This window comes from Vombatus ursinus, unplaced genomic scaffold (assembly GCF_900497805.2).
Source record: "Vombatus ursinus unplaced genomic scaffold, bare-nosed wombat genome assembly UNPS02014168.1, whole genome shotgun sequence".
Classification (NCBI taxonomy): domain Eukaryota; kingdom Metazoa; phylum Chordata; class Mammalia; order Diprotodontia; family Vombatidae; genus Vombatus; species Vombatus ursinus.
The window spans coordinates 3,496,636-3,514,348 of NW_020953946.1; the positions used below are offsets into that span (position 1 = coordinate 3,496,636).

Genomic DNA, 17,713 nt, shown 5'->3' on the forward strand with positions numbered 1-17,713 from the left:
GCTGCCACCTTCCAACTCCCTGGAATTCTCTTCCTGCCTCACCTCTTTCTCCTGGCTTCCCTGGTTTCCTTCAAGCTTCAGCTACAATCCTACCATATATAGGGAGCCCTTTCTGGTTCCCCTTAATGCTCATGCCTTCCCCTTGAGATTATCTGCAATGCGGCTTGTCTATGTCTTGTATACACATACATGCATGCATGCATACATACACATATATACATGTCTATATACACCACACACACATCTACATATATGTGTATGTATATATACATACATGTGTGTATCTTTGTGCACATATATGTGTATATCTATATGTGTGTGTGTGTGTGTGTGTATATATATATATATAGTTATATATAATTATTTGTATGTTGTCTCCTCCTTTAGATCTTAAGTTTCTTGAGGACAGGACCTGTTTTTGCCTTTGACTGTATCCTCAGTGCTTACTAGCATGTAGTAAGCACTTAATAAATGCTTTTTGACTTGATTGCAAATCCTACTTGAAGTAAGAATCATTTTTATAACCCGGTTATAATGGCCTTTATTGTTGTTTGGAGAAAATATATTCCCTCCTGAGGAAAGATGTTTTCCCATTTATTAGGGAGAATGAAAGCTCTGTGTTTCCATGCTCCCACTGCTTATGATTTGGGGCATTGTGGCAGCCAAGACTGCTCTGGCCCTTGAATGCTTTTGTATTTATTGGCTCTGTGTTGAACCGAGGGCCATACAGCAGGGCATTTTAAGAGCCATGGGCAAAGATGGATGCCCATAAACACAAATACCACACGCAAAAAAAATCACAAGGTCCTAGAAATAGATCAGGAAGGTACATTAAAAAAAAATCTAGCTCTGCCCCTTCATTTTACAGAAGAGAAACTGGAGCCCTGTACATTCAAATGACTTGCTCAGCCTCACACGGGTATTATAGCAGAGCTGGCAATTGAAACCAAGTCTCCTGTCTCCAAATCCAGTTGTTTTCCCACTGCAGAGTATAGCCATGTGCATTTTTTTTTCCTAGTAATTTTCTTATAACAAATATTCATTGGTTCCAGACGAATCCATTATGTATGGGTTCATTTTTATTCTCTTTCTTCTACCCACGAAATAGTTATCTAAGATCCCTTAAAATCTGTAGAAGTAGAAAAGGCAGGATTATAACAATGTGAAAATAAATAAACAAGCATATACATACACACATGTTATATATACATGTATATGTGTGTACATATAATATATACATGTATATATACTATAGATATATACTCTCTCTCTTTTTATATATATATATATATATGTATATATATATATGTATATGTATATTCTTTTTTTTCCCCAAGATTTACAGAGCATTTGATGTAGATTATTGCATTTGATCCTCACAACAATCCTGGGCAAGTATTGTGGATGTTATTTACCCCATTTTACAACTGAGGAAACAAGCTCAAAGAGGGTAGGGGGGAAAAGCAGGATTTGGGGTCAAAAGATCTGGGTTCAAATTCTATTTCTAACACTACCTGTGTGACCTCAGGCAAATAACTCAACCTCTCTGGGCCTCGGTTTCCATATGATAAAACAAAGAGGTTAAACCAGATGGCTTCTGTAGTTCCTTCCAGCTCTAGGTCTCCCCTTCTGTGATCTGATACCTGTGTGACTTTGGATAGTTCACTTCTCTGTGGGATTGATTTTGCTCATCATGATAGCTATCATTTATGCAATGATCCCTTTGTGCCAGACACTGTTCTGAGCTCTTTACAATTAATATCTCATTTGATCTGCAAACAATCCTGGGAAGTAGGTGCTATTATTATCCCCATTTTACAGATGAGGAAACTTGAGGCCAACAGAGATTAAGTGAGTTGCCCAAGATCATACAGCTAGTAAGTGTCTGAGCTTGATTTGAATTAAAATCTTCCTGACTGCAGGCCAAATGGATTAGATCAGTCAATCCCCAAGCATTTATCAAGTGCCTACTATGTACAAAGCACTATGTTTAGCCCAGTGGATACAGAGACAAAAAAATGAAATAGCCCCTGCCCTCAAGAAACTTGTAGTCTTTTAGGGGAAACCATGTTTATTTGCAAGACATCTATGAAATAAAAACAAGGTAATTGTTGTGAGAGTTGGTAAAAGGCAGTAGCCCCTACAGGGATTGGGAAGAGGCCTTCAGAATGTGGTTCTCAACCAGAGCTTTGAAGGAAATCAGGGATCCCAGAAGGTGGAGATGAGGAGAGAATCATCCCACAGGTGATGGACCTAGCTTGTAAAAAGGCAACACAGGTGTGAGACAGGGAGCACCATGTTTGAGGAGCACCCAGATGGTCAGGTTAGCAATACCACAGAGTTTGTGGAGTTATATACAATAAGGCTGGAGAAGTAGCGAGTCACTGGAGTTTATAGCTTTCAATCCTTGATTTAGAGGCAGGATTTGAACCAAAGACCCAACTGACTGCCAGTCCAACACCCCTTTGTCAGCTTACCACTCTTTCCCAACAAACTGATTTCCTAGGACAGTTAGATAGTACAGTAGATAGAGGGCCTGGTCTGGAGTCAGGCAAAGCTGTGTTTAGATCTGACCTCATAAATAGTGGTGTGATCCTAGGCCAGGGGTGGGGGAACCTGTGGCCCTCTAGGTCCTTAATTAAGTATGGCCTTTTGACTGAATCCAGACTTCACAAAACAAATCCCCTAAATCAAAGCAGTTGTTCTGTAAAACTTGGACTTAGTTGAAAGGCCACACTTGAGGACCTAGAAGGCCATATGTGGCCTCAAGACTACAGGTTCCCCAGACCCCTGGCCTAGGCAAATCACTTAACCGCTGCTTGCCTCAGTTTCCTTATCTGTAAAATGGAGATAATAGCACTTGCAGGGTTATTGTAAAGACCAAGTGAGATAATGTTTGTAAAACCCTTAGCACACAGTGCCATGGCTATGTACATGTTAGTTTTCATTCTTACCATCATTATTCCTCTAACCTCCTTTCCTCCTTGATGCAGACAGACATCATATTTTGTAACCCATTTCACCTAATGCTGAAACTAAATGGAAAATTGTTAATGGATTACATGTACTGCTCACTAATCTGGCCAGATTTGATATGTGTTACAGTAATCAGTTTTAAATGGGTCATTTTATTTGATGGTGCTTTCTCATGTCAGGGAGGAGAGGGCAGTGACATTTCAGAGAGGCAATGTAGGGGGAAATAGTATATAGAGAAATAGTTGTAGGCCATTGCTTATTACTAGGATTCAAGTTAATGTAAGGCTTATCTTCGTGATGTAGTATAAAAGATAAAAATGGTGAAAAGCCTGCTCTGTAGTAATAGGTGGAATAACCTGGGATCAATGCTATTTTAGGAATTTAGACATAATTATAATCTCTGTAACAAATGGATTTTTCCATGAGTATTTTGAAAGTCACATTGTATTTGCTGTATTAACCAACCTCTCTCTGAGAGACTAATTCCTCAATTTTGTTTATTTTTAGCTCTAAAATGAAGCCTACAGGTAGCAGGCATGTAGTTTAACAAACCTTACGGAACTGCACATAATTGAAATTATTTAAAGGTGAATAGCCATTCTGTAAGTCTGTGGAATTTGTTTCATTAGAAACGTTGAGTCATGCAAGGTTGGAGCCAGAGATCATTTGGCCCAGAGGATCTTAACCTTGGAGTCCATGGGTAGATTTCACCTGGTATGAACTCAGGAAAGAAATTACATCTTTAATTCCACTAACATCTAACTGAAATATAGTATTTCATTCAGTTATTTAAAACATTACTCTGAGAATGAGCCCATAGGCTTTCCCAGCCTGCCAGAAGGTTTCCATGACACCAAAAAAGAATAAGGACTCCCCATCTTTTCTCATCTTGCTTTTGTAGAAGAGGTCCATTAAGTTTAAGTTACTTGCCTAAAGTCATGTTTGTTTTCTTTCAACAAGAAGTCCTTGCTCCTCCTTCCCTACTCTGTCCCCTAAATCTTAGCTATCCAGACAAGTCAAAGAAACTCAAGATGGCATATGCGATATGCTTTTTTTAAAATGTGGTTTATGTATGGTAAGGCAATTTGAATTATTATCCATCAGGAATTACCAAAAATACTTTCTCTTGGGTATTTCTAATGTCTGTGACAAACACCATCTATGCCAGTATTCTGTGACTAGTTCTGAGATACTTGGTTGGAATAGATTAAAGACAGAAGTTTTTCTGAGTGCCGTAAGAGCATTCCAAATGTAAGCTTTTTTTTTTAAAGGCTTTAAAGTCTTTTATTTAAACTAAGTGTAATAAATAGGGTTTTGATTTAGAGTCACATTTTATATTTATTTGCTAGTCCAGTGGGTAGAACCTTTCGTTTTAAACTAAGCTTTGGCAGAAAGGTTGCCTGGAAGTAGGAAGACTTGAGGTCAAATTTGGACTCAGATACTTATAAGTTGTGTGACCCTAGGGAAGTAACTTAACCTCTGTTTGCCTCGGTTTCCTCAACTGTAAAATGGAGATAATAATAGCACCCACCTCCCAGAGTTGTTGTGAGGGATCAAATGAGATATTATGACACGTAGTAAGCACTGTATAAATGTTAGGGGCTATTATTATTATTATTTTAAATCCTCTAAAATTATTATTTTTAAGGCTCATTAACGTAACAGCATAAAGTTCATTCAAGAAAATTAAAAAAAACACCTTGGAGTATTTTAAGGTTCCTTACAGTGTAGGTTGGGAAACACTGAGCTAGTCTTACTGGCCTCTGTAGAAGCCCTTTCTTAATCATGATGACGTTGGGCTCCTGAGTGCTATGAGCGTGTGGTGCCTGCACTCGCAGGTCCTTACCCGGACGGAAAGGCTGTGTGTCATGTGAGGGCCAGCCTGTGTCTACATTTAGAAAAGGCTCTGTACCAGAAGGTTGACCACCAGGTGGTTTGTTGAGGGGCCATAACAATTCACACAGGTATGGCAGGGATTGTGAGCTCCCTAGATTCAAAATGTATCTAACCTGATGAAACCACAGATCCTTGAAATATTCATGTAAGCCTCAGAATATTTGAAATTATTTTATTACGAAAACAGTGTCTTTAAAAATTCACTGTTTCTGAGCCTGTTTGAATATGTACTAATCTATTTTTTTCTACTCTATTCTTGATACATTATATCTATTATGAGGAAGCTAGGTGGCTCAGTGGCTAGAGTGCTGGGCCTGGAATCGGGAAGACCTGAATTCAAATGTGGCCTCAGACACTTATTAGCTGTGTGACCCTGAGCAAGTCACTTAACCTCTATTCACCTTAATCTGGAGATGGAAATGGTATCTTTGCAGGAAAGCCCTATGGACAATGTGGTCCAGGGGGTCACGAGTCAGAAATAATTGAATGACTTAACAGCAACAATGTATCTATTATATCTGTTCTTTTCTTGATATACTATTATACATAACTGTATGTGTTACTTTTTTTTGCCCTAGTTCATTGTAAGCTCCTATCAAAAAGTATTTGATTTTTATACGTAGCTCAGTGCTGGGTAGGTTGTAGTGACTCAGTAAATGCTTGTTAAATTCTGTTTCCTTCTTCAATTTTTAGTTCAGGTAGAATCTTTTTTTTTGTTTATTTGGTTTTTTTTTGGTGAGGCAGTGGGGTTAAGTGACTTGCCCAGGGTCACACAGCTAGTAAGTGTTAAGTGTCTGAGGCTGGATTTGAACTCTACTCCTTCTGACTCCAAGGCCGGTGCTCTATCCACTGTACCACCTGGCTACCCCTAGAATCTGTTTTGATTGAGGAACAATTTATTGAGTAATCAACCAATATAAATATTTATTGAGTGTCTACTCATTGTATAAGAGATTGTCCATACCCTTGAAATACTTATCCTTTGGTTGGGAAGAAAAAAAGATTTTTGATCACTTGCATCTGAAACTGAAGAAGCATTGTTTCTTGCAGCCTTGATATCTTAGAGGGACTTAAAGAATGATCTGTAGAGTTCAGAGCTCCCCAGCATTCCTCGTCCCACCCTGCATTACCACCCCACCTGTCAGGGCACTAGTTGTCCTATAAATTAAAATGCCCAAGGGATGCTTGACCTGGGGAAAAGGAGTACAGTAAGGCTTGTTCTTCAAAATTCTAAAAGCCAGAACTTAAACTGCCATGTAAATGTAAATGTGTTGTTATTATCTGAAGTGTAACAGAAATTTTTACGTAATAATGATTTTGAAGTACTTTGGTAAAATGAATGATTTTGTGGATCATTAAAGATAAAATCATGTTGAATGTAGTCTTTATGTTCAGTCCCTTTTTGTAAGTCCTTGACAACTGATTATTTGCTGGGATTGTAGATTTAGGCTTTAAAAGGGAACTTAGAGACACTTTGCCAATCCCCTTATTCTGCAGGTGAGGAAGCTGGGAAACCCAGTAGGTTAACTGACTTACTGGAGATAGAAAACTTCAGAGGGAGGATTTGAACTTGGGCCTTTTGACCCTGGAAGTAGTGTCATAGTAGATATTTTGTTGTTTATTCATTTCATTCGTGTCCAACTCTTTGTGACCCATTTGGAGTTTTCTTGGCAAAGATACTGGAGTAGTTTGCCATTTCCTTCTCCATCTCATTTTACAGATAAAACTGAAACAAACAGGGTAAAGTGACTTGCCCAGGGTCACATAAGTATTTGAGGCCACATTTGAACTCAGGGAGATGTCTCCCTAACTCCAGGCCGGGTACTCCATCAGTTTTGCCATCTAGCAGCGAGGGAGAGAGGGAGAGAGGGAGAAAGGGAGAGAGGGAGAGGGGGAGAGGGGGGGAGAGAGATGGATAGATAGATAGATAGATAGATAGATAGATAGATATCATGATACAGGTTCTAGGATCAGAAAGCCTTGGTTCAAATCCTCCCTTTGTATATAGATATAGTTAACTTGATGATTCCACTTTCCTAAATATCCCTTTCTGAGCCCAAATTGGCCAGCAATTAGTAAAGAGGTATTTTGTATAAAGCATTGTGCAAACCTGAAAACATTATACTGTGTGAGCTGTTTTTGTTACTCTACTCATTCTTTAGTGGAACTGTGAGGATTAATTAGTGGAAAAAGGTTCTAAATTTTGAAGCTCCTCGGCTCAAAGGTTTTTCCTTTAATGATATTATTTGTAATTTTTTTTCTTTTAGATTTGTTCGGACAGTGTTACCATTTTCTCAGGAATTTCAGAGAGATAAGCAGCCTAATGCACAGCCCCAGTATCTTCATGGATCCAAGGTAGACCACCATGATGTTGTTGTTGTTAATGTTATTGTTATGCCTTTGGAAAGAAATCTGTGGGTTAACAGTGAAATAAGTTTCTAATTTTAATCTTTGCGCACCTAGTCCAAGATTTTTTAAAATTGGTGTGGTTGTAGCTCTTTGTACTTGAAAGATAAGGTTGAAAGTATAGTTTTCTTCCATCTTATTAGCATCTGGCTTAGAAATAATCCTTAAAAAGTGATTTTTAGGTTTTGCAGTTGCAAATCAGAGTTGAAAATGAGTAGTAGTTACTTTGAAATTTGGTAAAAACCATAAAATTATAAAGCCCCTTACTTTTCCACTAATTTATTTGCACTTGAGGGTAAAACACATTTCTCCATGGCTGTAAGTACTTCTCCCTTAGGGTCACATGAGAAACTTCTAATGTGGACAATGTTCTTGTCCCTTGACCACACTAGCATTTCTAAGAGGGTTATAGTTAGATTTTTTTCTTTTCTTTCTTTCTATTTTTTTCTCAATTACATGGGAACAAAAATTTTTAACATTCATTTTTTTAAAAATTTGGAGTTCCCTATCCATTCATTCCCTCCATCCCTCCCCTTCCTTCTCCTTGAGAAGGCAAGCAATTTTAATATAGATTATACATGTTCAATTATGCAAAACATTTCCATATTAGCCATGTTGCAAAAGTAAATGCAAATCAAAAGAACCAAGAATAATAAGGATTCAGATTCCATCAGTTCTTTCTTTGGAGGTAGATAGCTGTACTGTTACATTTTTATTCCTCCTTAGTCATTTTGGCAATATTTCTTTTTCCTTACTTATCTGAAAACTTCAAAGAGATAGACATTTTCAAATAGTAACTTTTAATTACCAGAGTTTGAATATTCTTTTCCTTTTAAAATACCATCATTCATACATTATTGTTATGATCAACAATAGATCCTCTGAAACTTTTGAAGGTTATAACCTTTCTTGTGGGGCAGCTAGGTGATTCAGTGGATAGAAAGGTGAGTCTGGAGTCAGGAAGACCTGAATTAAGATCCAGCCTCAGACGCTTACTAGTTGTATGACCCTGGGCAAGTCACTTAACCCTGTTTGCCTCAGTTTCCCAATCTGTAAAATGAGCTGGAGAAGGAAATGGCAAACCACTCTAGTATCTTCGCCAAGAAAATGAAGAGTTAGACATGACTGAAAACAACTGAACAAACAAAAACTTTCCTATGATTTGTTTTCCTAATCTAATATAAGGTTGGAGAAGAAACTGGGTCTATTCTCAACAAGAGGCTTTGGAGAGCCTGTGAAACGGGCTGGATTTCTAGCTTGTAGGCTGTACGTTACTTTAGGAGCTGTTGAACCTCTTCAAGAGTAAAGGTAAAGCAGAGTGACATAGCAGAAAGAGATTTGTACTATTGGGAGGTAATATTGTGTAATACTAGCTGTATGATGTTGTAATACTAGCTGTAATAATGTTGATGTGTGATGTATCATATTACTTGTTGGAGCCTTAGTTTCACTGTCTGGAAAATGGAGCTAAGGATACTAGCATTTCTTACCGTGCAGGGTGGTTATGAGGAAAGTGTTTTCTGAAACTGGGTTGAATGTTCATGTAAGTACATGCTATCCAGGATCTGTGCTTTCATGTACAGAGATTTCCTCCCTCCAAAAGCAGTAGATGTTCTTTATGTGTTACTGAGGCCAAAAGTATTTAACACTCCTTGGAGGCCAGCCTGCAGCTGATGAACATCTGTGCCCTTGGCTAGGCAGTAGTTAGACAGACCTTTAGTAGGTCTGGACCTCAAACCTTTCCTGTGTTGTGCTCTAGAGCCCATAATCTTCAAGGACTTGGGGTTACCTTTAAAGCATGATGTAACACCATAGGCTTGAGGGGAAGTGCACACAGTCAGAATTGCTGATGCGTCTGTACTTCTTATGACCAACCAGGTGGTGCTCCAGGTTACCTGAGCACTGATTATAGAGATAGGAATCTTCTGCAGAGCTCGCTCCTTCTTTCATTTCTCTTTTAATTAATCCACAAACATTTACCTGTGTGTGCTAGGCACCGGGGAGATTAATAATGATAATTGCTGATTTGCATAGCATTTTAAGGTTTGCAAAGTGCTTTACAAATACTATCTTGTTTTGTCCTCACAACAACCCTGGGAGATACGAGCTATTATTATCCCTTTTTACAGATGAGGAAACTGAGGCTTACGTGGATTAAGTCAATCAGTCATTCAATAAATAGCAAAACAATAGAGCAGCTAGGTGGCTCAGTGAATAGAGCACTGGGCTTGGAATCAGGAAGACTGTCTTCATGAATTCAAATCTGGTCTCAGACACTTATTAGCTGTGTGACCCTGGCCAAGTCACTTAACTTTCTTTGCCTCAGTTCCTCATCTGTAAAAAGTGAGTTGGAGAAGGAAATTGTAAACCACTTCGGTACCTTTACCAAAAAAATCCCAAATAGGATCATGAAGAGTCACACACAACTGAAATGACCAAACAAGAAGTGCCTATTATGTTTCAGGCACTGTGCTATAAAAGTTGGGATTCAAAAAGAGGCAAAAGGTATTCCCTGCCCTCATGGAGCTTACAGTCTAACGGATGAGACAACATGGAAACAAATATGTGTAAAAGAAGCTATGTACAGGATAAGTGGCAGATAATTAAAAGAGGAAAGACATTGAAATTAAGAAGGGTTGGAAAAGGCTGCCTGTAGAAGGTGGGATATTAGTTGGGATTTGAAGGTAGTAAGAAGCAGAGTGGCAGAGATGGAACATTTTAGACATGGGAGACAGCCGTTGAAAATACCCAGAGCTGAGAGATGGAATGTCTCGTTTATGGAACAGCCGGGAGGCACTGGATTAAAAACTACGCGGTGAAGAGTAAGGTAGAAAGGTAGAAGGGAGCTAGGTCATGAAAGGCTTTGAATGCCAAACAGACCATTCTGTATTTGATCCTGGAGGCAATAGGGAGCCACTGGAGTTTATTAAGTAACTGGGAGGGTGGAGTGTGACATGATTGGACTTGTTCTTAAGGAAAATCACTTTAGTGGATGAATGGAAGATGGATTAGAGTGGGGAGAGACTTGAGGCAGGTACACCCACCTACAGGCCATTGAAAAAGTTCAGGTAGGAGGTGATGACCTACATTAGAGTGGTGGAAGTGACAGAGGAGAGAAAGGGACATATTGGAGAGATGATGTAAAGGTAAAATGGACGGGTCTTGGGAACAAATTGGATATTGGGGGTAAGAGTAGTAAGAGACAGTGAGGAATCCAGGATGACTCCTAGGTTGAGAGACTGGAAGACTGGAAGGATGGCATTGCCCTCTATAGTAATAGGAAATAGGAGGCAGGGAGGGTTTAGGGGAAAAGATAATGAGTTCTGTTTTGGACATGATGAGTTTAAGATGTCTACTGGACATCTAGTTTGAGATATCTAAAAAGCAGTTGGAGATGAGAGTTGGAGGTCAGCAGAGAGAATGGGACAAGAAAGGTAGATTTAAGAATCATCTGTACAGAGATGGTAATTAAATCCATGGGAGCTAATGAGATCACCAGCTGAAGTAGTATAAAGGGAGAAGGGAGGAGGGCCCAGGACAGAACTCTGAATAGTTTAGAGGGTGTCGTCTGGAGGAAAATCCAGCAAAGGAGACAGAGAAGAACTGGGAGAGAGTGGTGTTCCATAAACAGAGATTAGAGAGTATCAAGGAGAGAGTGATCAACAGTGTCAAAGGCTGCAGAGAGGTCAAGGAGAATAAGAATTGAGAAAAGGCCATTAGACCTGGCAACTGAGATCGTTGGTAATTTTGGAGATAGCACTAGGTGGAATGATAAGGCCAGAGGCCAGATTGTAGGAGATTAGAAGAAGAAAGTAAGAGGAAAGTGGAGACACCTATTGTAGAAGGCCTTTTCAAGGAGTTTAGCTACAACAAGTGAAGGAAAATAGGACAGTAGTTAGCAGGGTGGAAGGATTGAGTGAGGGTTTTTTTCAGGATGGGGGAGATATGAGTATGTTTGTAGGCAGTAGGAAATGAGAGGAAGAGAATGAAAATAAGTGAAAGAATGGGCATGACAGAGGCAGCAGTCTGCTGGAGGAGATAGATGGGATGGGACCATTTGAACAAGTAGAGGTCTTCACTTTGCCAAGAAGAAAGGTAACTTCATCATGTGAGACAGGAGTGAAGGAGGAGATCGTGGTACAAGGCACCTGAATGATAGGAGGTGAGGAAGAGGGGAGAAGAGGGAGCTCATGGCAAATGACCTCAATGTCAGTAAAATATGAGACAGGATTCTTAGCTGAGAGAGTGGGAGGCTTGAGGGGAGATGGAAAGGTTTAGAAAAGCTGCTGTGGAAAGTGGGATAGTAAATTGATAGGGAGGTATAAAAGGATTACCTACCAGCAGTGAGGGCCTAATTGAATTATGTAACAGAAATTTATAGTGGACTCAGCCACAACAGTTATGTCATTTTTCTGCACCTTCATTCAGTAGTATGTGCGTAGGAGTGAAGGTGACAGATGATGGAAGTGATCCAAACTGAGTCTTGGCTAGATCTAATCAGTGATATGATAAAGGGGATAGGGATTCAAGAGAGAACAGTGTAGAGTTTAATAGATTCGCCAAGGGGTCAAGATGGGGAGAAGAAGGGAGAGCAGCTAGTGTGTGGGGAAATGGCCAGGGAGAGAATTGAGGGGTCAAGCTATTGGATGTCATGATTCAGATGAAGAGTAGGATTTTTGTAAGAAAAGGCAGAAGGAGAGGTCAAAAGCTAGTACATTGTGGTTGGATACAGGAGTTTTCAGAATTCTTAAAAATAGAGGTGGCACGTTTCTGGGTGATGGCAAGATCAAGGGTATTGACTATCTTTGTGTGTGGCTAAGGTAGCTCTTGGCAAGTAAGTAGGTTTAAGAACTGATTGGTTAGGGTATTTGAGAGAGAATCAGTATGTATATTGAGATCCCCCAGTGTCAGGGCAGGAGTTGAGGAGGAGAGAAAAATTATGAGCCAGGTACTGAATTCATTGAGGAAGGAAGGACAGTGACTTGGAGAGTTCTGTAGGCCAGGGCTTCTTAAACTTTTTCTACTTGAGACCCCTTTTCGAGACCCCTTTTCATGTTTCACCAGCATTCATTGGCATTGTGTGGCCTGAGGGCATGCACAGTATAAAGTGCACCTGCTTTCTATTCAGAACCAAGGCTGCAGTGAAGGATGCAACATGGGCAACATGGTGCTGCCAGAAACACCTCGGATTAATTACTTGTTGCATTTTTAATTAATTTTTGGTTGTTGCACATTCAGAAACTTTTTACTGTTGCCAAATTTTTCATGACCCCATGTAGGGTCATGACCACAGCAATGTTGTAGACCACATCTACCAGGATTTTGATTGGGTGATAGATATGAATAGCATGAACCCCAAAGGAAGAGGGGTTGCTGAATGATGGAGGGTGAGAATCTAGAAATGGCATTGGGGAGCAAGGAGTATTCCACCTCCCCCACATAGACCAGTGAGTTGAGGAGAATGAGTGAAGGTGCAGCCAGTGCTGAAAACGGTGGCCAAGAAAGTAATGTGATCGGGGGAAGCCAGGTTTCAGTGAGAGCTAGTAGATGTAAGGAGTAGAAGAGGAAAAGATTTTAGATAAAGGCAAGTTTGTTGCATATGGAACAGGCATTCCAGAGGGCACGATGAAAAGGCTGAGTGGAGTTATGTGTAACTTTGAGATGGGAGGGTTGAGGGGGATAGGAATGAGGAATCCATTGCTAGATGGTGTGGAATGGAGTTTGGATGATGATCTACAGGAATTCTGAATTAGGGTGTAAAAGGTATAACCAGGTATGAGGATGGACATCATTGAGCGGACTGTACCACTCTCCTACATTCAGAGGACAGGTATAACAGGAGATGGGAGTCCTGAAGTCAGAGAGAGGGCTGTTCTTCTTTGCATTGGAGGTTCTCTGTATCTCTGCTGAGAGACTGGACTGGTGTTAGGTGGTGGCAGATGCCTTGTGCTGGCACAGATGGAATTGGTGGCTTTGGGGAAGATGGAAGAAGCTCATTGGCCCTTAGCAGCCTTTCCTCAGGGGATATACTGTGACTTTTATTTTATTACTGTGATAATAAGTATCTGATGCTGGATTTGAATTCAGGACTTTCAAGTCGAGACTCTATCTACTAGTCTTAATGAATTTGGGGCTGTAGCTTGCCATGCAGGTATATTCTCCTGGGTCTTAAATGCACAAAACCAAAAGTTAGGGTTATGGTATTAGAATATTTCCTGAATCTCCCTCTTGAGTGTAGCCTATTTTTCTCTACCACTCTCAATTTAAACTCTGCATAATGGAGACTAGGTACTCTATCTTTCTTCCCAAACCTCATGCCCTTTTCCTTCACTTTCACTGTGGGTTAAACTCTCATCTTCCAAAAGGGCAATCTTAATGCTATTTCAGGCTCTCTGTTCTCCCACACCCAGGCTGCTGCCAAATGCAGTTAATTTCTTCGAGCTCTCTTTATATCTGCTCTTCTGTTCTAATACCTCTTTCTGTGCAAAAAGGTCATTCTTCAGCTATTGCATCTTCCTCTTTTTATCTTTCTGTTTTTTTTTTCCTTCTTTCTTGCTTCCTCTCTTAGTATTATTCCGTTCTTTATGGTCATGATGGAATGTATTTTTTTAAATCAGTTTGCATTTTTACCCATATCTATGCAAATAAATGTTGCATACATTTAGAAAGGAAGAGAGTATATGTATGGTTAACACCATAACTCCAGTAGGCATCTGGGAACTTTTTCTTGACTGAGAGTACCAAAACACCTTGAACAACACTAAGCATAGAGAGTCATGGTTTGATAATGAATACTTATAAATTGTTAGAGCTGTGTACCTGTGTGGTGCTGTGTGGTGCATCTCTCAGATAAAATGTTAAAACATAGGCATTATCCTCCCCCTTGATCCCATCATTGTCAGGTTTTATTCAGCTGTCTTAAAATTCCATATGCTGCAATGGACAGATCATATATGTTTCCTAAAGTGCTTTCCCTTTGCATCTGTGTATGATACCCTGCCTCCCACACCCCTGGAATAGGTACACTGCTAGTCTTTTATCTAATTACTAGGCTTCAGTGGTAACTGTACATTTTGGAAGAGTCGTGTAGCAGTGTGGAACCAGAGCATTTAAGAAGGATGTGGGAGGGAGGGATCTTTTAGCTTCTCCTGCTTCCGGGCTTATTATCTAGTTATTCTTCCCTGATTCTTTTCCTTTCGTAAGGTACCATTCTGTTCCATGGAATGACTCCTCCCCATGTTTTCAGGGGCACAGAGCTATAAAAGAGCTTACTTAATGACAAAGTAGAGGCATTTGCTGTGTTGGTGAGACAAGGCAAAGAGATAATGGAGTGTGTTTGAAAATCAAAATGGCATTTTCACTTCAACTAAAAAATTGCCATTTGGGGTATGAACTCATTAAATTACTGCTTCCTCCCAAAATGCATCCTGTTATAAGTTTGAAGTGATAATGGTGTGCGAATACATGTGTATGTGTGTGTGTTGTGTGCATGCATACATACATACATCCACATACATAATTAGAACAAGTCATATGTAGACAAGTTTCCAAAATGTCTTCTGTACCTTCTTCCTTGTCTCCAAAGAGGTAGGGGACTTCAAGGCACAATATCATATGTATTGTCAGACAAGATTGTTTTTCTTTGTCACGAAGAAGGGTTTACTCACGAGGGGTGGGGAGAATGGGAAAAGAATCAGTCAACAGGCATTTATTAAGTGCTTACTATGTGCCAGGTACAGTGGATACAAAGGCCCAAGAGAAACAGTCCTTATCCTCAGTCATTTGTTGAGGGAAAACATGTAGAAATAGAGACAGAATGTATGCAAAATATAATATACAGAGTTTAGGGAGGAAGGGCTTTAATCCTTAGGGAAGGGGGATTAAGAAGGGTAGTATAGGAGGTAGGGATGGATCTGAGTCTCAGAGAAAACAAGGTATCCTGTGAAATAGCAGTGAGGAGGAATGATGTTCCAGGCATGGAGGTCAGCCATTGAGAAGTCGGGTCATCAGGAGATGGATTGTCTTGTGTGAGGAGCAGGAAGGAGGCCACATAGAGGGAAGTAAAGGGTATGGAGAGACTGGGAACGTAGGAAGAGGTCAGGCTATGAAAGGCTTTAAAAGCTAAATAAGGGATTTTCTGTTTGATCCTGGAGGTCATTGGGAGCATGTGACGTTTATTGATTAGATGGGTGGGGGTGTTTTAGGAAGATTAGTTTGACAGCTGAGTGGAGAATGAACTGGAATGCAAAGAGTCTGGAGGCAAGGACTAAATCCGTGGCCCTCGATAAAATCACCACATTTATTGCCTTTAATGTTTGCTGACTTTTCTTAGCAGCAATTAAGATGTCCTCTTTCCCCATTAATAACCATTGCAGTGTCATTGTCTTCATCAGCTTTCTGGTCTCACTTGATTCACCTTCATGAGAAAATGTTGCTTTTTTTTGAATCACAGGATTAGAAATGGAAGAGAATTTATAGATCGTGTGGGCCAACCCCCTTATTTTATAGATGAGGAAACTGAGGCACAGACAAGTGAAGTGACTTTCCCAAATTTATATATGAAGTATACAGGCAACTAGGTAACACAGTGGATAGAAGGTTGGACTTGGAGGCTGGAAGACCTGAGCTCAAATTTGGCTTCAGACGATTCCTAGCTTGGGTAATCCTGGGTAAGCCACTTTTATCTGTAAAATGGGGATAATAAAAGTGCCTACTTCCTGGGGTTGTTGTGGGAATAAAATGAGATAATATTTGTAAAGCACTTTGCAAACCTAATGCTCTATATAAATTGCTAGCTATTTTTATTAAGATGGCAGTGCTAAGATTTGAACAATTACTACTACTACTACTACTACAACTGCTGCTGCTACTACTACCATCTGTGCTAAGTGCTTTTACAAATATTTTTATCTCCTTTGATTCTCCCATCAATCTTGAGAGGTAGGTATTGTTATTATCCTCACTTTACAGCTGAGGAAACTGAGGCAAACAGAGGCCCAGTGCTCGATCAACATTTCCATCTAGCTGCTTATATCTGACTTTATGTCCTTTGATGTCAAATCCAGCCCTCTTTGTAGTACATCTAGTGATATTGTCAACAAAGCTTGATAAGCCTGGTCAGCTATGACCATGACAGGGACTTTGCATCTTTGACTATTTGTTTGCTTCTGGATTCACTTCAGGAGTAGATACTCCAGGGTTCCTTACTTCTGGGTACTTAGATGATTGGCTTCTGCTGTATCTTTTTATTATTAACCATGACCCTTCCTAGTTCCCATTTTAATTACAGCCCTTAAGCTAAACAGAATGCTGACAGCTCTATTCTCGGTATGTCTGCGGGGTGATAGTTTCATTGTGTACTAGCTTGGCATGTTGGAGAACTTTTCAGACCTGGGGTTAGGTGACCATCAGTATGCAAAGGGTCCCATTTTGTGGTTACAGAAGGAAGACGCTTCTCTGGTTGACGTGTCAGTGACTAAAACAACAACAACAAAACTCCCCCAAACCACCCCATGCTCCCTCGATTTACCTAATCATGATTAACAGTGAGTTGAAGTACAGGGAAATTGAGGATTAGCTGGTGGTTTTAAGAGGGATGAGTCAGTTTTCATTATTATTGTGCCTTGTGCAATTGAGGACTTTTTTTGGTTTTGGATTGTTTCATTTTTAAACGGAGTAGGAAGGATAATTTGCATGTTCCTTATATTCTAGGATATGCATAGTCAATTTTTTTCTCTTCTCTAAAATAACAGAGCCATTCATGCTTTGTGCTTTCCCATTCTCTTCTAACTAATCTCATACTGAATGTGAGAGCTGAAAGAAATGTGATTGCTTCTTCTAGATCAGCCTCCTTTTATAGATGAGGGACCTGAGATCCAAGGACTTTGGTAAAGTGCCATGACTTTGGCTACATCATCGTCATCATAAATAGTGTGTGTGTGTGTGTGTGTGTGTGTGTGTGTGTGTGTATTTATAGAGAGAGAGGGAGGGAGGAAGGGAGGGGAAGAGAGAGATAGAAAGAGAACACAGGAGAGCCAGCCTACTATGTAACAGGCACTGTGCTAAGCACTTCTACAAATATGATCTCATTTGAACCTCACAACAGCCCTGGAAAGTAGGTGCTGTTATAATCCCCATTTTACAATCAAGGAAACTGAGATAAACAGAGCTTAAGTGACTTGCCCAGAGTCACGTAACTAGTAAGTGTTTGAAGCCAGATTTGGAGTCTTTCTGACTCCGTGCCCTAAGGTCTGCAATGCACCATCTAGTTGCCTAATTAATCCATAACTCAGGACTCTTCTGCCCTCTTCCCAATATATCTAATTCCACTATACTCTTTCTACTCAACCAGGACCAAAAGTGGCATCTCTATAAAACAGACAGGACTTTTACAATTAACAGTTTCCTGATTTTTGTTGTTGTGTATTTCATGAGT

At 40.0% G+C, this 17,713-nt stretch overlaps 1 protein-coding gene across 5 annotated transcripts in view; it reads left to right on the forward strand.

The window, feature by feature from the left end:
- The window catches only part of CYFIP1 (cytoplasmic FMR1 interacting protein 1), a 178,005-nt gene that overhangs the window by 113,683 nt on the left and 46,609 nt on the right, over positions 1 to 17,713 (forward strand). For all 5 annotated transcript variants that reach the window (XM_027859446.1, XM_027859445.1, XM_027859444.1 and 2 more), the window contains one exon: positions 7,140 to 7,227. In XM_027859446.1, the coding sequence (XP_027715247.1) occupies positions 7,140 to 7,227 (88 nt within the window). The remainder of the gene's footprint in view (positions 1 to 7,139; positions 7,228 to 17,713) is intronic.